The 21,250-nt window shown below is 43.6% G+C and overlaps 2 protein-coding genes across 4 annotated transcripts in view; one reads left to right on the top strand and one right to left on the bottom strand.

The window, feature by feature from the left end:
* Positions 1–3,055: 3,055 nt before the first annotated feature.
* Positions 3,056–12,455, top strand: LOC119433855 (uncharacterized). The gene is made up of 13 exons (XM_037701477.2): positions 3,056–3,353; positions 3,429–3,554; positions 3,632–3,979; positions 4,039–4,209; positions 4,268–4,508; positions 4,594–4,793; positions 4,855–4,956; positions 5,652–5,765; positions 5,875–5,972; positions 8,951–9,113; positions 9,175–9,316; positions 10,674–10,795; positions 10,883–12,455. The coding sequence occupies exons 1-13, from the start codon at positions 3,333–3,335 to the stop codon at positions 11,210–11,212; spliced, it is 2,178 nt and encodes a 725-aa protein (XP_037557405.2). The 5' UTR covers positions 3,056–3,332; the 3' UTR covers positions 11,213–12,455.
* Positions 9,512–21,250, bottom strand: part of LOC119460681 (glycerol-3-phosphate acyltransferase 4) — a 36,715-nt gene continuing 24,976 nt past the window's right edge. For 2 of the 3 annotated variants that reach the window (XM_049666798.1, XM_049666793.1), the window contains 2 exons: positions 11,896–12,059; positions 9,512–11,367 (listed from right to left, as the gene is read on the bottom strand). In XM_049666798.1, coding sequence (XP_049522755.1) covers positions 11,268–11,367; positions 11,896–12,059 — 264 coding nt within the window. In that variant the 3' untranslated portion in view covers positions 9,512–11,267. Of the gene's footprint in view, positions 11,368–11,483; positions 12,060–21,250 lie in introns of those variants that run through there. The other variant, XM_037721732.2, reaches the window with a different exon arrangement.

Raw genomic sequence — 21,250 nt, forward strand, 5'->3', positions numbered from 1 at the left:
AAGAGACGTTTAAAGTATTGGTGGGAAAAAAAAAAAAAAAAAAGCAGGGAAGAGCTTGATACGACCGAATCCGTTACACGCGTAGGTAGCGGTACAAGGTAGGTAAGTTTTGAGGAATAGAAAAAAAAGATTAAGGAGATGTATACAAAAATGCTAGAATGAAAAGCATGTATAGCATACCTGATTAACTCAAGCAGGCTAGATGACCGCCCCGTTTCAAAGGGGATGCCAATATAGATCATCATTATCACAGGAGTTTCGCCTCATTTCAAAGGGGATGGAAATAGATGATCATCATTATCACAACAGTTTCATTGCTCGTTTGCGCGCTTGTGCTATTTTACAGCAATAGTTGTTATGTGCACCCTCCCCTAGTCGTTTTGATGTCCCTTGGTGATCGTCGCAGGGATCCCAAAGTGCTTTGCGAGAAGCGTATGGAGGGAAAATACAATCCGCTGTCCGCCGCGAGGATTCGAACTAGGGGCCCACAGATTGCCGTATATTTTACTTCAAGGCCTCAGGCACTCCGCCGCGATGCTAGAGTATAGCAGAGAACAGTACTGTGCCTGGGAGCTGCTATGATTGGCTGACGCCTGCTCGACTTCTCTCTACTATTGACCCTTTTCGCAGCGATCCCGTGGGCGCTGCCATGTTTGATCACGTGGTGACGCGTCCATTGCTTGCCTCAGCTGCCTGTGTTGCCTCAGTATTTACAATGGATGTGTACGACGCCGGTGCGGCTTAGCAAACCTCTGTTTCAGGAGATATCGTAGACGGTGACTGGGTGGACGACACGAAGCTTTCGCCACAGCTTCAGAGAAGATGCAAAAGCGCTGTCGGAGCTGATTAAGCTACGTCCAAACGGCGCAAGCAGCGTATATGGTGCTTGCTTTAGCGGGGCTAAATATCTATTCCAAGATATCAAAACTTTCCGCATGAATTGAATCAGCATTGGTGTGTTTGGCTCGAATTCGTTCTTTATTTGGCAAATATTTTGAAGCAGCGGCTTGTCATAATTCTGACTCTGTAAAGTTCTTCGGTGCGGTCACTGTCTGATTATTTTCGGCCTAATCCCTCGCGGGTGTGCTCAGTTCCGATATATTTGTTCTCGCTGCGCACAACGCTTGAACCGTAGCTGTTCTGTACATTGTAAAACCTGGTAGCAAAGGTTTATTATGGCAGTAACTCGCTTACTCTTGTGGACCGTCAGGAAACATTCAGCTTCGACCATTCGTGCGCTATTGGTGTAGTCCGTCATTTATTGTGTGCATAGATTCAAACGTGCGCCCATTCACGTATTCTCTACACGTTAGCGAAAGAGTGGGTGTAAGTTTCCGTGCCAGTTGGGGTAAATGTGTATAGATACTGTGCGCAATAACTTACTATAACAGGAAGCGGCGCAACTACCTTCGTCATTGTTTAACGAGCGGTACTTACTCTTGCCTACGTTCCGGGGCTGAAGCCCTTTCTTTGAAGGTTAACGATACAACGCTGGCTGATGAGCAAATTTCTGTATCCTCGAGGAATGCCGTACATCTCGAAGTGCCGGTAACACGTACGGACTGTTACAGCAGCGGTCCGCGAACTTGGCCGCACGTGTTAATTACATTCCTTAATATGCCAGTCACTATTTTTGCAGCCAACTACTGCACACGTCTTCAATCCAGCATGATTGGAGCACAGTGCTTTAGCGAAAACTCAGTTGCATTTCCGACAGCTGATCGCACAGAACCAAGGTAGAAGCGGTTCGTATTCGTGCGCAGTCGCTGAGGCGACATACGTCGTGCCACCGAAAGCGCCATCTCGTTTCTCTAGAACAAACTGCTCCGCAAAAAGGGTCAATAGGTGGTACTGGGGTTGGCACCTCTCTCGTCTTCTGGCGCGTTGTTATCCCAGTTGCGGAGGGCCGTCTTGATTTAAGTTTTCTCATTGCTCGCACGCATCTGCGAATGTTTAGTACAATGCAAGACTTACTGCGCATATTGCGCCAGCTATTGTGCCACTGAATTGCATTATGCGCTAAACTGCCGCCTTATTCGTTAAAGAGTGACTCGCACGCTAGAGAACATGAACTCGCCAGAGAGTCTGCCATATTGAGAAGAGCTTATAGCAAAATGCTCAGGGAGAATGCTGTTAGATCACCCTCCCATGTTCCTTCTGACCAGGCATATGCCACGCCCTTTGAGCACTTCACTGCAAAAAATACGGCCCGATATGCACAGACTGCAGGGTGCTTCAATATTCAGTAATGCGGAAACATATCAGCATCACTGAATACACTTTGCAACTGGCTTTGTTATGGTCAGCACAGATGGCGCATGAACACTGACTGATCCGTTTAGTTTGCTGGTGGCTAGTTCATCCTGCCGTGGGCGTATTGCACACATGATGCAATAAATCCACAAGCGAAGTTACAAAGTGGGCACAGCTGCGCCACTGCGTTATATGAGCCACTGCACCTGAACTGCACACTACATGGCCTCGTCGCACTACCAATGCATGCACTTCACCCAAGGACAGCATGGGTCACACAGTATGCAAAATCAGTAGTCAAGTGCACTTTTGCAGTGCCGCATCTGTGCCGAGTCTTCTGCATTCAAGCTGATGTTGAAATAGGGAATGAGTGAAGGAACTTTTGTTTCGGATGTCTGTGCAACTCACCTGTAAACTGTAAATTGTGTGCGGTGAACTTGTCTCTTACAGTTAGTTATGCCAATGCATTCACACATTATTTATTTATTTACATACTCTCAGGGCCCTAAGGCATTACAAAGAGGAGTGTTTAACAGATAGTATCAGTGATGGAGGCAGGAGGGTAATTCCATTTTGCTTCTTTTTTTAGGCAAAAAAAAGAGAAATGTTGAAATAGGGAATGAGTGAAGGAACTTTTGTTTCGGATGTCTGTGCAACTCACCTGTAAACTGTAAATTGTGTGCGGTGAACTTGTCTCTTACAGTTAGTTATGCCAATGCATTCACACAGGGGGAATGAGTGAAACATATCGCATGACGGAACATTCACCTTGAAAATATTATCACTTTGCAAAGACACATAGGGGAAAGCATATAGGCATACAATGACTTTGAACTGCATTTATGGTTCCTTATTTAACAATTGATGTTAATCATTACTCTTCTGCAAGCTGTTTTTCAAGAGCCACCAAGGCATTGCTATAGTGTAACACAGCTGAAAGATGGAGAACGTATTTTATAGACAGCATCAATAATGGCTGTACTCTTCATTCCAGAAATGAACCAAAGCCCATTCTTATAAGTTATGTACGAGCCGAGACGGCACAACATGCTCTGAACCTCAAGCAGGAGTTGCACAAAATGAACTTCAGTGTATACCTTGTGAGTACTAATTTACAAATTTTATAGACATGATCGCAGCATTTGTAATGATGCTCTGATTGCATAATCTCCTAGGACATTGATGAGATCAAGATTGGAAGTGACTGGCAGGATGCGCTCAATTATGCAGTGAGCGAGTGCCACTTATTTGTGCCTCTAATCAGTCCCATGTATGGCAAGACACAGTGGACAAACCGAGAGGCAAGTGCTTTTGGCAAAAGCATGCAATGTTGCGGGATGTGTACATATTCTAATGGTTAAATTTTTTTCCCACATAGGTCAAGCTAGCAGATGTGCTTCACAAAGTAATCATCCCTGTCAACTTCCTCGAGACCTGGCCACCAGAGTGCCTTGCTATTCAGTTCGCATCCACTCAGTACATTGCAGCGTGGAAGGCTTCAGAACATGAGACCGGCCAGGGCAAGCAGAACAGGCCAATGGATCAGTGTCCTGATCTTGGAGCACCTACTGGCTCTACTCCCACGGGAGAGGGGTACAAATATGACTATAGAGTTTGGGATGAAACTAACTTGAAGCGAGTTGCCAAAGAGATTGCTGAACGCTATAGACAGACAGTCAAGAGGGAACAAATTGCCGAACGTCGAAGCAAGACATCCAGCTTAAAGGTAACAGAGAGACAGTTTTGTGTTCTGACTGTGCCCAACATGCTGCTTTTTGGTTGCAGATCAAGCGAACTTCTCACTTAGGCACTCTTGCCACTGTTGATGAGCAGTCAACAATGCGAGTCAGTTCTATATCAGAAGCGGCCGCTGCCATTTGTACAACAGAATCGCTCGAACCTGTGGAGACCAAGGAGCTCATTGTGATAACGGCACATCCGAAACAAAAGGAGATGGTAGGCATCCTACACATCTGCTTCTGCAAAATGTTTGCTAACAGTGTGGTCTTCACAGGTACAAGTTATTGCAAGAATGCTTGAGCAAGATGGGTTCAGGGTCTGGAGCACAACAGAGCTGAATGAAGCAAGAGACAGCTGTTCAGACACAGAAAGCATTCCTACCAACCCTAACACACCTCGGGAGCTTGCACCCATTCCAGAGGGTGAAAGAGTCTTTAGTGACACTTACAGGGAGGCCAACAACCGCATCCTGGAACACAAGCGGCTAAGCTCACTTCGAGAGCAGGAAGCACCTGGTAAGTTGTGTCATCTGCCAAAAGCTACATTTCAGACTGTCATAAATGTATCACCTCTCACAAATGTAAACATTTCTCTTCACAGGATATGCCACATATTCTGTCACAGAAGGTCGTTCTGTCTGCCGCCTTACATCACAGGCCAGTGATGCGAGCGTTGTATCTATGCTTGCGGGAGAGAAACTAGAAAAACTGACTCGATTCCAACAAAAGGCTGTTCAGGCTAAAGTTGTCATTGTTTTGATCACAAAAGAATTCACAGCATCACGCACCTCTGAACAACAGGCGAGTTGCACTGCCCAACATATTACTTTCAACAGCACTAACTGAAACCAAATTATTTCAGGTATTCTATATTGAACACAGGAAGCGTGTAGTTTTGGTCAAGTGTGACGACTGCCCAATCCCATGCTGGTTCACGTCACTAATGGGCAATGACATCATTTCGGTAAGTAGCAACTTACTTTTACTGGCAAGGGGCCAAGAGCTTTTAAAAAGCTAGATTGTGCCAGTTATTGCATGTTTTTTTTTTTTTTTTATCATGACTTATTAAAATAGCCATGCAGGTATTTTAGCTTCTAGTTAGATCCAAAGAATAGCTATACAAAATAATTGCAGCAATTAAGCTGTTCACCAAAAATCGACGAAAAGGTGTTGCAAGCATTTATCTATTGTGAAAATGTTGCTGTCAGCCAGTCAAGTGTGCACAGAAAATACTTGATTTCACTGCTTATGTCATATATACCTGCTAAAGACCAGTCTACTAGAGATGCAGACTACATGCACTTCCAACAGATAAATATGATACAAGAATTCCTTTGCATTAGGACCACTCAGAATATGCTGCAATGTGAATACTCTGGTCCCAGAGTGGACTCGCAACTGACCCAACACTGCGGTGCTGACATTTGCACTGATGCTACATTTTTTTTTCTTTTGATATCACATGCCAAGGCCTTTCATTTGTGACATCACATAAAAAATTCCAAGGTATCGTTACTACAGCATAGGAATGTTTCAATTACTATGATGGTGGTAACTTAGTTTTCCACTTTAAAGACAAGTGAAACCATATCAAAGAATCAACCTAAAACAAAGCAAGCTTTAAAAAGCCTTCATGCAATCCATTATATTTCTTTTCAGAGGGATAACCCCGAGTTTGAAAACATACTGAGGATCCGGATAAGGCGTGCAACAAGCCCCGACACTTCAGAAACCCCAAAGGATGCTGCCGCGGAAGCCACAATGCAATGCTTGGTGAATAGCATGCCACCCTTCAATAGCTTAGGTCACCTTTATCAACAGTGTGTTCATGGCCCGATGTATATATATATATATATATATATATTTGTTATGCTATTTGCAGGTAAGTTTCATCAAGAAGGAAATTCCGTCTCTGGAAACATGCGTGTACATTGCTGGGAGCAGCAAGCTGCAGTCAACAAGATCAGTCGAAATATGCAGGTGCGTTACAGCATTTATTTCAGTCATACACACCCAACACGTAAAGGCAGAGATATCATGGAAACTAAAAACTGTCCACTGAGCTCTCAACCATTCAAGCAATTGTAGCACTTTTGATTAAGCTGCACAATCACAATCACCAAATGAAAACATGTGCCTTCCAAACTTAAAAGCAGCCACATGCGGCAGAAAACCCTAACTTTATTAATAGAGATCCCAATAAAAATGCAATGAGTAAAACACAAATACCCTACGAAGCAACTACAAGAGTGCATACTATCATTTAGGCCCACCAACACTCAACTTTTACAGCCCTGGAAAGGTAATTTTGGTCGGTGAGACCTCACAAGAGTGTCTGGTGCACTAGAGTCATTGCTTCAAAGGTGCATTTACCTTTCCTCACCAATAATATGTACAAGAAATGTACCTGTGTTAAATCAAAAGATAAACTTCTCACCAGTGAAATGTTAATGCAGCATATCATGGACCAGGTTATTCGTTTAGCCAAGTTTTCGAGATATATCTAGATAGAAGGCCACATACATAACTATAATGCCTTGTTTGAGTTCAGCACAGGCAATGGCAGTGACGTTTCCAGTGGCCTGTTTGAACAAGGCAACAACATACACAAGAATGCCCGTTTCGAATACATGTTGTTCCAGAGGCACCCTAGCTCTTCTAACACATGCTGTGCAAACACACATTACCTACAGGGCACTGTGGTGCAGTTCTTTTGCTCTTATTCATACCTGAGCATACAGGGTTCATAGTCCAACTTCAGTCACCATGAACACTGTCAATCTGGCATGTGCTTATTGACTGATGCAGCAGGAGCTGTGCTAGCTTAGTTATGACATGTGCACGCATACTTGCTTGCCTTGACAAGAAGTTGCCGTGTGAAGAAAGTCCCCATTTGATTTTAGTAAGGACAATAAATATTCTGTGATTAGGCAACTTGTTTAATATGTTTTCAAAATACAAAAAAGCTTAACATGGGCTGGAGCTTCTAAGCAATTGCAGTGACCCAACATCACATTTATCACTGTTGTACAAGTGTGACTTTCCTGGGCCATAGCATGTTGCTTGATTTTAAAAGCTAGGGAACATACATCAGGTTACATTTTCATTCATGCATAATAGCTAAGGAATCTTCTAAGAATATCTACTGTGCGCAAAGTGTTGCTTCTCTGTTTTCTTTTTGCTTGATGTGAAAGTTTTGCACTGTCTTGCTAGTGCAGTGTTTATGGTCATCAGCCAGGTTCTTTTTGCTTGATGTGCAAGTTTTCCACTGTCTTGCTAGTGCAGTGTATTTATGGTCATCAGCCAGTTTAACATCTTCAGCTTCTCATTGAAGTCAGCATCTCTCTCACTTGTGATAACCCCCATGCCCAATTCCTCATGATAAAGCCTGTAAGGTACTTCCAAATAAGTTTCTGCTAAGCACACCACTTTTTGAAGCAGCACCGACACACTTTGTGGCATTGGAACTAGCACACATGCTTTTGCTGCATCAGCCAATAAGGACGCACAGCTTTAAGGCAGTCATTGCATGAAAGTCACAATATGGCCCAGGTGAAGTGCACATGATTTCTGCGCATACACACAGTTGCTGTATCTGATCCACAGGCAAGAAAAAGAGGCATATAAGTGATTCAGTGCTCTTTACACTCTTACAAGAAAAAAAAAAGTTGAAAATAATGCTGCTTAGTACATCAAAGCAGGGATACTAGAAAGGCCACATAAACTTGTGCATTTCTTGGTCCACTGCTACAGCTTGCATCCACGACCCCTGTAATACAACTTTAATTTTATCATTGTTTGGGAACTTGCACATAAAGCAAGAGTTGACAGTAAGTTGATCATTGAACAGAGAATAAGGATATTACGTCGGGTTTACTGTAGCAAAAAAGTGCTACCCTTACCAAAAATAGGATGAGGGACTATAGACATTACGTCGAGTTTACTATACTAAAACAAAGAATTGCTAAGAATAACGGGGTGAAGGACTAAATTTCTGTGTTTATGTGCACGAAATTGAAAAGGCAGGGTGGCTGCATCTTTTTTACCTGACCCAATGTGTAAAAAAACATGATAAAGTTATTAGTGAAGAGAAAGTGAAAACAGCAAGGCCACTGAGTAGCTTGACCGTAGGTGCTGACCATGCTCAGATGCAAAAGATATTTCCTTTTAAATGTTTAAATGCTACCATTTTATATTTAACATGAACATACAATAGCAATGGCAGAAGCACTATGTGATGCTAAATGCAAATGGTTATCAGGGAACCATGCACACTTCCATGGCTGTAACTGGCAGGTAGTTGTAAGCAAGAAAACTGCACATATTTTACAACACATACACATGCAGTAAGCACCGAATCCACCGCCATGTATAAGTAGGACCCACTTCCGCTAGGATGGGATTAAGCATGCCATGTATAAATTGTTTATCCCAAATTGAATATCCTATTGCATCCACCAGATGTGCCCAATATCCAACAGCCACTTTGGCCAGGTTTGACTGCCCTCTGCAAATAAGTCACCATGTCCACACATGCCAGTACATAGGTGCCATTGAACTTTGCTTTCAGTGAAACACAGGTCAAAATTTGCAAGCCATAGGCTGCTTCAGGTTTAGTTTGAGCCGTACAAAAATATGTGCATGGCAATGGTCAGCACCAACACCACCGTATTTCCAGGCACAGAGACAGTTTTTCCAACTACTCTGCTGACCACACTCAATTGCAGCAGCGTGAGCATGCAGTCCTGCATGACTGGAGGTTAAAGGATCCAGTAAAATGTTTACATTCCAAGTAGTAGTGCATGCTCAAGTCAAACCCCTGCAACAATAGTCTTTCCTGGCCACAAAGCAAGCAGCATTCCACATTACGGTAGGGCATTAGTACCAAACTTACTGAACAACCAATTCACACCGTCTTCCTGCCAATGCTAACATTTTTTTCTGCTTGTAATTCCCAGGGAGATTGGCAAGGAGCTTGCAAAGAGGCCCAACCTGGCTGTTGTGACAGGAGGATTCTTTGGAGCACCTGATGTTGTAGCCAGGACGTTTCATGAATGCAGAGTCAACAATGGCCACACTGACCCTCGAGTCTTTCACATACTGCCCAAGCGAGATGACAAGGTTGAAGATTGGTCAGTTGAAGCTTGTTTTCAGAAAACTAACTGCAGCTTGTCTTTTGCAGATGTTCACTGGCAAAGTGCAGCAGAACAGTGATGGTTCTTTTGCGGCAGTCAACTACGGGAGAAACCTGTTCCTCGGGAATTCAGTCAAAGAACGTGAAAGTGCAGTGGCACGTGCTTTTGACACATGCATCGTGGTAGAAGGTAAGACAGCATGCATCAAAGTGACAGAGAATAGCATGCACCTACCACAGGCTGTCGCACCTGCCTTTTGAACAGTAGTACAAAGTGTTTCATGCTTGCAGACACTGCACAATTACCTAGACAGCAACACAGTGCACAACATTTAATTCAGCTAGAAAAAAATAATAATAAAAGGATAATGCCATATTCATCAGCACCGGTCCGCAACAAGCTGCAGTCAAACTTTATTATGTTGAACTCAGGAGGGGTACAGAGAAACTTGGTATAGCAAAAATTGCAAAAAAGTTCCAAGCATTTTATAGGGCCTCTTTACACTCGTCTTTCAGTGGCACGTTAAAGGCGGCACTAAAGAATGCACGGAGAAAATAGCTTTTGTGTATTTCTGCAAAAATGGCTTCATCTGGGACTTTGAGGCTGAGCACACACTGTGGGAACTTCCAGCTGTGCAAGCAGTCAGTATGCACCTTAACACATAGCATGTTTCCTCACTACACTTTCCAACCTCCTTTGCTTTGCCGAGTTCTGTTTTCTTCATTGTGGCTACGGGTTGATTACACATCAACATATGACGTACTAGACCCAAAATTCTTAGCATTTAATAACAGCTCTACATGCATTTTAAGCATAGGGGGTTCTGCATCGCTCTCAAATAGTTGCTCAGACCATTAACTTACTCCTATTTATCAGGTCACTTATGCTTTCTCAGTTGCTGCACAGCAACATTCAGTTACATCTTCATTTAGTTACGCTCAAGCACACGGGTGGAGTTGGGTGGAGTTCCTGCAGTTATCCTCTCCCTCACTGACTTGAGCATTAGCTAAGACAAGCACACAGTCCAAACCCTTTCCTTTGTTGTGACACAAAAAATATTTTGTCCAATGTGTTCAGCAAAGGTGACTGACAATAGCTGACAATCGCCTATGATGATGATACAGTGAGTGATGTTAAATCCAGCCTAAATGTTAAAATCTTCCACAAATTATAATTGCAGTAGTAGAAATTCAAATTTCGGGGCAGAATGGTGAACCAGCTGTTTTATGTTTTATTATATTTGCTACTTTTGCACAATATAACTAATGATTTTGCTGAACTCTCAAATTACAGCTTTAGAAGCATCAGTATTTTACAAGCTTTCATACACGAAATTGACATATTGGAGCTCGACTGTAGCAACTTTTTGTCATTTAACTCTCCCTTGCTGAAAAACCATTAGGAGTGATGAGTTCTGGCCTTTTTAGTATGCAAATAATTATTAATAAGGCAGTAACCTATCATTATCAGCCCATTATTGTAGAGGTTGCATGAAATAGACATGGGAAACTGGGGATACAACAATGGTACAATGCGTGCATTGCAGGTGGTCCTTGTGCAGCTCACGAGGTTGAACAATTCGTCTGGAGCGATCACTTTGTTGTGCCTGTAGTCTCAACTGGAGGAGCAGCTGGTGGTCAGTTTGGCGTGCCTCTGAAGATTTTAGAGGTGAGCCGTATGAAATACCTTCTGTAAAGAGTGATTTCTAATCTACTTCCGTTTTTTTTTTTTTTTTTTGGCTGCATATTTTTTTAGACCCCACATGGCATCACTGAAGAGAAGTGGTCTGTCCTGTCTGAGAAAGAAGCACCCCCTACCGAAGTGGCCAAGGCTGTTGTGGAGATCGTTGTGCAACTCAAACGAGCCATGATTTCCCACACCAAATCACACTTGGTGCGTAACAAGTACAAAAAGCTCAAGAAGCGCAACAAACACAGCCGGGAACCAGCTGAGCAGCAGACAACAGATGCTTCGCACACCACTGACTCTGGTCCCACCCCGAGTGTAAAGCCCACAGTGTCATTCCGAACCATGTCCCACTGGCAAAGGATACTGAACTACTTTCGCAAGAAGTCCACTTCCTAGCATTGTCTTCCAAGGACCATCATAGAAGTGGGGACACTCCAAAGAACAAACTATTCTAGTTGCACTTGAGCGGCCTTGATGCTGTGTCCTGGCAGACTGGTGTGCAAGTCATCGGGTGCATTTTAGTTTCTTGGAAAGTCACTGTCTTCCATTCTCTAAAAATGAAAGTGAATTTCTGTGTTGTACAATGGCACTTCAACAGCCTGCATGCAAGCCTCATCACATCTTGTAGTAATTATCATACATCACATCCTTTTAGCCACGAGGACAGCATATTTCTTTTGTGCTGTCAAAACTTAACTTTATTGAGGTATTCGAGATATGACATCTCATTCCATCAGCAACAACTCAGCAGGTGCTTGCTGCCTCATCTTCCTTCTCTCTTTTTTTTTTTTTTTCTCTAAAGGCCAACATGTTATCACAGTTTGAACCAACCTGCAAGCAGTTGTCGCCCTGCTTAGCAAGCTATGCCAAACGCTAAACAGCATTATATATACATGGCCTGAGTACAGAACTGATCACAATGATTGTACATAGTGTTGATTCCACATGAATAAACTATCACCTCTGCTGGACCACTTTCACTGGTTGGCATGTAGCAGAAAGGGCCCAGCATAGAAACTAAGCCAACCCATGCTATGTACATGTGTGCCCAAACAGTCTCTTTCCTTGCTGAGGCTCACGTCAGCTTGAGGCGTTGACTGAAGTCCTTCTGTTGCTGCTCCTTCCACTCCCGCTTGACGTAGGTGCGCTTGAGCAAGCCATCCCAGTTTAAGTCGAGCAGGCCACCCTGCTCGGCAATCTTGGATTTGACTCGGTTGGCAAACTCCACTGATGACTCATCATCCTGAAAAGAGCAACAGCACACCTTTCCTTTGCCAGCCTCTGATCACAGCAGTGTGTTCTTACAAAAGAAAGCAGCAAGAGGTCAAATGGAATAGGCATATATTCATGACAGAGGCATGATGGATAACACAATACAGCTTTAATCCAAAGCATGCGTCCTTTCACGTTGCTGCAATGTACTCAGGATAATGCAAGGTGCAATCAAATAGGCACACAACTGGTCACATTCCCCACAGAGTCCTAACAGGCCACATGAAGCCCACTAGGCATTGCACTTGTTCATGTGTCTCAGAATAAAGCTCTGCACCAGTCTGGCAACAGGCCATGAATCACAGATGCTGCAATACTGTGAATTTTGTGTTAAGCATTCAAATGTACGTGTACTAGCAAATGAAACATATTAAATTATTGTACTTGGTCAGTTGTTCTAATTTTAACTCCAATACTCACACATTCTCACAGGTTTCCAGCACTTGTATTTTTCCTTGAATGTTTATTTTATGATTAGGGCTTCAATTCACAGTACCAGCAATGGTTATGCAATGTCATATTGGCAGATGTCATTAATCTGTGCCAACTCCATGAGTCTGCATGAAATGCTGGATCATGTGACACCACTTTACCACAGCTATGCAGGCCAAGCTGGCATTGGGCACTGCCTAATTACACAATTTAGGTGTTCAATTCTTTATTTTTTTTTACGGCAACCAAAGCTACCTTATGATTGCTGGTATTAGCAGTAAAATACTGTAGGTTGTACGATTTGAAGTGATCTGGTGATAAGAACACCGCCAAGTTACCGGATTTCATTGGAATGCTCACTTACAGTTTAGCGAGGTCATGCAGTAAAATAATGGATATATATATGTTACTTTCATCAGTCATAATATAAACTTACATGGCTAGTACTTTTTAAAATTAAATGATGGGGTATTACCCACAAAGCCACGATCCGATTATGAGGCACGCCATAGTGGGAGACTCGGGAATAATTTGGACCACTTGGGGTTCTTTAATGTGCAGCACATTTCGCCCCCATCGAAATGCGGCTGCCGTGGCCAGGATTCGATCCCGAGTACTTTTTTCTTTTTTTCTGCACTTATTATTAGCTTCAATAACATTTCGGTGCTCAATAAAACCAATACATAAATCACATACAAAATGTATTGGTGTGCTAGTTGGTGGCCCAGGACAAATTGTCGATGCTGGTGCTGGGTGCATTCTGTTTATGCTTGCAGGAATAGTCAAGAATGCATACGCGAGAACACATATACTACCATATTTACTCTATTATAGCAATCCTTCGACTGTAACACGCACTTAATTTTCACAGCCAGAAACAAAAATGCAATGCCTTTGACTATTCATCTATGAGATTTTTTAATTTTTAAGAGAGAGAGAGTAATGTCAATTTGTTCTCACTTGGAAAGAGAAAAATTTATTGCATCTGAACCACAGCAGGGCTGGGCATCAGTCACCACCGCTGTTGGAGGCCTTGTAATCTCTTTAATGACCCCACAGTATATCATCCTAGCTGCCATCCATGGCAATTGAGCTATACCGCATTCTTAAATGCATGATTCGAAATGTAACAATGCAATATTGGATGAGGACAAACTGAAGTACAATGAAAAAGAGCACTTGGCCCAATTTTGATGTCAACCCTGTAAGCCCAGACACAGTTCCACATCAAGGAAAATTGGAACTTGTACAGCTAATAATTTCTGGCCATGGAGAGTACATTTGTAAAAAAAAAAAAATAAAAACAAGAAATGGTATTTGAAATAAAGCTTCATTAGTAGAGCAATTAATTATTAATTGGTTTGCTGAACTATCCACAGCTGAAAACTCACTCCAATGTACCAAATTGCTATGTGTTCAGCTTCCTGCACTTAAATAAAAATTTCGAGTCCTCAAACTCGGCACTGCACGATACTACACTGGACATTAGTACAGGGTAAAACACCCTGTAGACAATGGCAGCCTAACACATGTACCTCAAAAGCAATGTCACAGTTACCGCAGGTTGCTATTTTAGACAATGTCAAATTCCACCATGTTGGCGTTTTAAACCAACCACAGAGGGCCTAGCCATCCTGTCCGCCAATCAAAGCTGACAACATGGCAGAATTTGGGCACCCAGAATAGCTCTCCGGCTGCAGTTGACGTGCGGATTGGATTTCATTACAGTAACTTTGAATGCCAATCTTGATAATAGGTTATAACTATTGTGCAATTCTTAAATAGTGCTCTATTCCAACAAACATTTCATTTCTTGTTAAATTTTTCCAGAAAAGTGTATGTTAGAATTGAGTAAACATGGTAGGTAGAAGCAGTCGTGAGCTTCTGTGAGCTGACAGCAACAGCTGGATCTAATGGTGTCTGATCAATTTCCGTGGCCAATAAATGATTATCAAAGCTTAAACAGAACAGAATAATAGAGACATGGAAAGTTTTTGCACATAATCCGAGCATGTTATCTATTGCTATCTTTTACTGCGGATGGAGGGCTGGTAGGTGCAACTGCGTACGGGTTTTCACCTTTCTACACAGCCTCACGCACTGGTCACGGTTATTCTGCTCCGATATGTGGAAATAAATAATAATAATATTATTACTATGTCAGCATCATGACAAATTTTCATACAGGCAGGCTTTTTTCGGCAGGTCTTTCATCGTTAATATACCTTAGCCTAAATAAAACCCCATAATTTAATTTTTTTTTCTAAATAAAATCATCTCACAAATGCTTGCACACTTAAGTGGGCCTTTAAAGGGTCCCTTGCTAGTTTTGGGCATTGCAAAGAGACAAGCATGGTGCACAGATCATAGAACCGAAGCCAAATCAGTTCTGCGGAAATAAGCAAGATGGAAACAGCTTCGTTAAAGGGCAAAATTGTGATCCACCCAACAGTAGCACAAAGCTACAAAGGAATAGTTCATAGTATGTATGTTCCTTCAAACAAAAACTGGTTGTTAGACTGTGTACTTGCATTGTCTTTCCTTTTCCCGTCGTTTAGCACTCCAATTTAGGGATGGTCGATTAACAATTAATCATTCACCATTTCACCTTTAATCGATTAATCGCTTTCGATGCCGCACTTTTCATCGATTAATCAAAATTTTTGCCGGGCACTTTTAAAAAGGTTGAAACACAGTGATCTACTTTTGTAGGACCCTACTTTAACGTTTGAGAGGTGGAACGAAGTTTGAAGCACAAATTTATAAACGTTTGATAAAAGATGTTTAATTTATTATACTAAATATAGTTGGCACTAGCGGCTTATGAAAAGATAAACATTATATGTTATAAAGTGACTTAATGCAGAATTAAATCAAAAGATACGTGGAATAGTGAATCCCTGTACATTAAGGCGCAACCGCATGCACGGGATTTTCGAGCGACAGGTTTTGCCATCGCGGAGGGCTATCCGTCACTGTCGCTGGTCATGTCGCCGGTTTCTGGCCAGCCAGAAAATATTGCTCGTCGCCCGGAAGTCAGCGCGACGACATCCGCTGGGGACAGCGATTGCACAAGAACATGGCAGCAATCAGTCTGCCCGCTTCGATCTGAATTCGCTCTTGCAACTTGCTCTCTGCTGCGACAGCAAAAAATAAATAGTACAATCAGTCATCGCTTCACCACAATCAGTCATCGCTTCACCTCATCGCTAGCTGAAGACTAAGTATCGGCGCTCTCTTGTCGTTATTATTGAGATCAGTTGTTTTGTTTTGACGCTGTTAGGCCTGAGACGCCCCCGAGAGCCGAGAAAGTGTTTTAAGTTTTACTCAACAGATGGCGCCATGGCACCTTACGCTGGCGGCATGGGACGGAGTTCCACTGGGGATGCATGGGACGGATTTTCACTGGGGATGATAGCATATTTTAGCTATAGGTTTAGATAAAACATTGACCTTTTGATAAAATTGAGATTTCTTTACGCGCGCAAGATAACATTTATTCGCACAACAATGTAAATCCGTCGCTACTCTTTTTCGCGATGTCGAGTTCATGTGGTTGCTCCACGCCGCGCCGTGCCTGTCGCTTGTCGCTTGAATATCGCGTGCATGCAGTTGGGCCTTTACAGTTAATCAAGAAATAATAAAAATGGCAAAAGTAAGGTGAAGTCCAACTGAAATATGCAATAAATTGCAATATAGGGGAAGAGAAAATTACTGGTCTAAGATTTTTAAACCACAATGCTCTTTTCTACAGAGCAAAGGAATGTCAATTGGCTGGATCTAGTTGACAACCGTGGCCTAGTTGTAAAGCGCCCCCACCTTGGCTGCCGGTTCGATTACCAATGCCGCCGGGCATCCACTGGTTCAAATGGGCACAAGTGTACCCCGGCCTAGCGTTAGGCTTTCTTCAGGGGTGGTAAGCTTGAGAACGGAGCCTGCGTCCTAATTTCCCGCCGAAACCCTCGTGAGCACAAAAAAAGGAGGTTTGGGCCACTCCCACGGCGACTATTTCGCATGTGGAGCCCCAAATGCACCTGTTGAGGTGGGGACGCCTTCGTGTTGGTGACAAACACCGCATCACCTTCTTGAATGGACGTACAACCACCCACGAGAGAATAGATGCACGGACGCTATAGATTTGCTGGAATCGACATGAACTCCATTGCAATGTCAAATATATGCTCCAAACCAGCTCGCATGCTGTGCCACGTTCTAAAAAAGTGGACTAAGAGTGGCACAACGATCAACGACTCGGTTGCTATAGTATGTCTTGAATTTTGAGCGCATTTCAAGCCTCCGGCATCGGGTGGCGTGGTGGCGTGTGCGGTGTGGCCGAAGAGAGGGGAAGCGCTCGGCTCGGCATTTCTCGGGACTCGAAAAAAAAACAGTCGACAGTCGCTATACCACAGCCACACAGTCCAATGCTCGTGCGCCGCCATTCCAGTAGGAATTCAAAATCTTTCACGCCACTCCTGTCAAACTCTCGAAAATGATTAATCAAATAGGCCTAATTGATTAAGTTGATTAAATGAAAGGTGGACATCGATGAAGATGAATCGTTTTGCGGGATGCATTTCATCGATTAATCGATTAATCATTGATTCAAAATGTACCAACAAGCTCAATTTTCAACCCTTGTACAAAGGAAGCTCATATGGGTTTCTCAGAAAGAAGCTTTGCAGTGGAAGAAAAATTTGTCCCTGCCTGGAGAAACCAGAAGCAATGCCTCTACAGGGCAACTGCTCTACCATCTGAGCTAACCATGAAGCTGCTAGTAGATCATAGAGTGAACATACGTGCAGTTCGGGGCAGCTCTGCAATCCTGTCTGACACACTGCACTATTTAGGGTTGATTACAATGTGATAGCAATAGTATGTGTGTGTGTGTGTGTGGCTGTGCATGCATGTGTGGATATATATGTGGCCGTTTAGCAGAAGCTGTGGCACATGTGTTGCGTGCACATACACACGCACAGACAGACAGATAGAGACAGAGTGGAACCTCGTTATAACAACATTGCATCCAGTGTAAAAATAGTCGACGGATTTTTCAAACATGCCCAATAATTTGGATGCCTTCGCGACACTGCCACATACCCTATAGAGCCAATGTATAAGGATGTCTGAAATTTGAAGTGAAACCCTTTACCGTCCAATTTTCGCAACTTTTTGCTGTGTCTGCAGGTCTAAATCGGCATTAATCGAAGCCACCACCGATTCGATTTCTCTCACAGTGTCGAACCAGCCCTCTCGCGCACAGATCCACTGGCAGCCATATAGCCACCACGGCAACACTGGGCCTAGCTGCTTCAACATGCACTACCAAGGATTCTGCTGTCCAGTGCTGTTTTTCACTGAAAGAATACGCCACTGTCAGCAATAGTGCCGCATCTGCCTTTGTCATCCGTGCGGATGGCTTCGAAGTGCGGAACGTATGGCAAGTGTCAAGCATTGCATAATGCCGGTTTCCAAAAGTCAGCTTCGTCGCAATACAGCGATGTTACATTGTCAAGCATATGCGAAGCATATCAAGATTGAAAAGGCTCCACTGTTACAGGCTACAGCATGTATTCTTTAATTATACACGCATGCAGCCCCCGTCTCCTGTCACAGCATGACCACTGATATGCCCAATACTGTATTTACTCGCGTAATGAACGCACTCGCATAATGAACCTACCCCCAACTTTAGTCGTCAAAATTTGATTTTTTTTTTCTCCCGCGAAATAAACGCACCCTGAACTTGCTGCCGTGAACTAGGAGAGAGACAGTACGATTCGGCGTCCAATATGGCATCCGGTGGGTATGATTGTATCGGACGCCGTATTGTACGCCGAATCATACCATGTGTCTCCTATTTTTATTGTGCAATCATATGGACACTCAAGGCGCATTTTTGCCGTCACCGCCGACGATCGTGGCTTTATCTCCCGCGCTCGAGGGAAAGCGGGGAGAAAACACGCCGTATTTCGTTGCGCGCATGGCACAAAGGGAGGGAAGGGAGGGAGGCGGCGCAGCAACTGCACATTGCGCAGACGCGCGCGCCCAATTTGAAACCGATTGGGCTGAGTCTAGGTCCATGGTCTAGGTGCGACGGCGGCTTATACCTTTGTGCGTTCTTCATTATCGCCGATCAGCTTGCGTTGAAGCGATACACGGCACGAAGGTCACTTCGCTCGCTGTTGCTGATGCGCTTGCTCAGGCCAGCATTTTGATAGCGAGCGCCCGCGGTCATAGAGTGTGATGTGTTCATGTTTTCCTCTGCGCGCTGACACCATGCTGGTTAAATTACTTTGCAAGTTTATACGGCCGATAAAACTACTATCTTTACTTCGTAAAGCTCTCTACGCATTTGCTATCGCAATGGATGCTTCGCCTTTCGGGCGAAACTGCGACTTTTTTTTAAAAGGTGGCTGCGGAAAAAAAAAAAGGACTCAGAATTTTACCCCACATAATAAAAGCACACCCCAACTTTGCGCATATTTTTCGGGAAAAAAAGTGCGTTCATTATGCGAGTAAATACGGTAAGTGGCAGGCCTTCAGAGCCACTTCAGACATGCCTATTAGCCCCGAAAACGAACAAAAGCAGGTGCTGCGAACGCTGCTCGCATGACGTCATGGCAAGGATTTGCACCTGTCATCTGCTACAGTTCGAGATGCGTCCGGGCGCCTTCTGCAACGTTTCCGTTTGTTCGCTCTCGTTCCCTATGCTGGTGCACTTATGACAGTCCTCTCAAATATATTTTGACGATGTCTTCGTTCGTCAAAATTTATTGAAAGAGCTTCTTTTCTAGACAACAATATATTTCTCAAAGGCAACATTACAGTGCCAGCCGACATGCGGCCAATGGAGGTCAATCCAGAGCGGTGTGGGTTTTTCATGCGCAGTTCTACACTCGGCAGCGATAGCCGTGGCGCAACAATCATGTAACAAACGCTGGCCATATATAACTTCTACAACATTCCATCAGAACGGTTCCTCAAGCAACAGCGCTGCTTATTGCTTGAGGAACCGTTCCGATCGATCTGCTTAGCGAAACTGACACAGCTGCTTGGCGCAACTTTTTGAGCGAAATATGTTTTTTTTTAGACCATATGGCTGCGGCCACCAAGAAGCCGAAACTTCATTCTTTAGTGGTATGGAACACATAGAAAATATCAGCATTCACCGAAGCAGGTCAAAAATCAAGTGAATTCATATGAGGCTTGCATATATAGTGTCTTCTTTAGGAGGCGGGTATACGAGGGGGGTCTTTTATGGGCTGACGCAGCGAATAGTTCTCAGTTCGTTTCATTAAACCCCATTGTGGTTGGAGACATCGTCATGCAGATGGTAGTTGCGTGACAATGTTGCATAACGAAGCTGCACTCTGGTGCCTCGAGTATGTTAGAGGCATTCCAAATGACGCTGTAAAGGCCCCCTTCATGGTTTCAATTCGAAGTTGTAGTGAACGGGAGGGTTTCGCGAACAATGCGCCCATCGTCATAATGATTGTCGGTTGCTTTCATTGCGGGAGGTGTCTACTATATTGTCGATAAAGACCGCTTTAGGCCACTATGAAACATTGCATGGCTCTTGATTTTAACCACGAACCTTTCAGGTGATTGCTATACATACATGAAGCGCAGTCATGTTAACAGCCATCTAAAATGCTTTTTCTGGGTGGCTGTTTCGGAGAAAGGTGAAAGTAGTTGCAAAATTTTTTTCGTAACACATGTGCGCCTAGCTCTTGTTTTTGCACATTACTGCAGTACCCACATTTGAGTAGAACAACTCTAAAGAGCAATAAGAAGCTTGATGAGAGCTTCACAGGCAGTATCCTATTCTAACATACTGATTTATATATAAAGTTGACACCAAATACCAATATTGCTGTACCGTGTAAAACAATATATCTGTCATAACTAAGTACTAAAGGAAAGTTTGGAGCGAAGTGTTGTACAATTAAAATTTTCCATACTGAATTTGCAGACATTGTTTTAATGCAATATTTATAAACAGACATAGCGCATGCAAAAGCAGTAACTCCTGCAACTCTATATAGCTTCGATATCCCAGGCAGCAAATTTTTTCGATTAACGCAGTTTCGAGAAAGAGATTGCACTTTATGCACGACAATAGAAAGCAGCCAAAACATCATTCAGGACGGCTGGCCCGTCCCATACACCGAGCATGCACGAAGCGAACGAGCGTGCACGGCAGCCGAGCGAGCCGGAGCAAGCGACGTCCTGGCCGTGACGTCACTCGCGAGAGGGTGCCACTCCAACTTCTCGCCGCTAATGGCTATTTGAACCCTTGGGGGCAGTAAAAGCATGCATTCATTTTTCTGGACTGCCCTATTTTTCGCATATTTTCGTGGCCCCTAGAGAGTCCGAAAAATTGTTGACTGTACCTTGGTTATATTCTATATTCGTTTGAAGCATATGTGGTGATATCAACGAAAAAGGTTAGCATTAGATCTCCTGTGGCCTGCTGCCGGCTTGCCATGCCGACGCTGGCACGGGAACAAAAATTACATATATGTGCTTCGCACCGTACTTAATACACAGCCGTGCAGTGTTATCACATGGAATTAGCATGTTGGCTTGCCAGCTGTCGTCTGACTAAGTTGGTGACCAAAATATGCACGCACTTCCAGAATGTGCCATTTCAAGTTGCCTAGCCTAGTACAGCCACCGCAGTTGCTGACCAATTTTTTTCAACATGGAGAAGGCCACATGCAGACCCAA

This window comes from Dermacentor silvarum, chromosome 1 (assembly GCF_013339745.2).
Source record: "Dermacentor silvarum isolate Dsil-2018 chromosome 1, BIME_Dsil_1.4, whole genome shotgun sequence".
In the NCBI taxonomy this organism is placed as follows: domain Eukaryota; kingdom Metazoa; phylum Arthropoda; class Arachnida; order Ixodida; family Ixodidae; genus Dermacentor; species Dermacentor silvarum.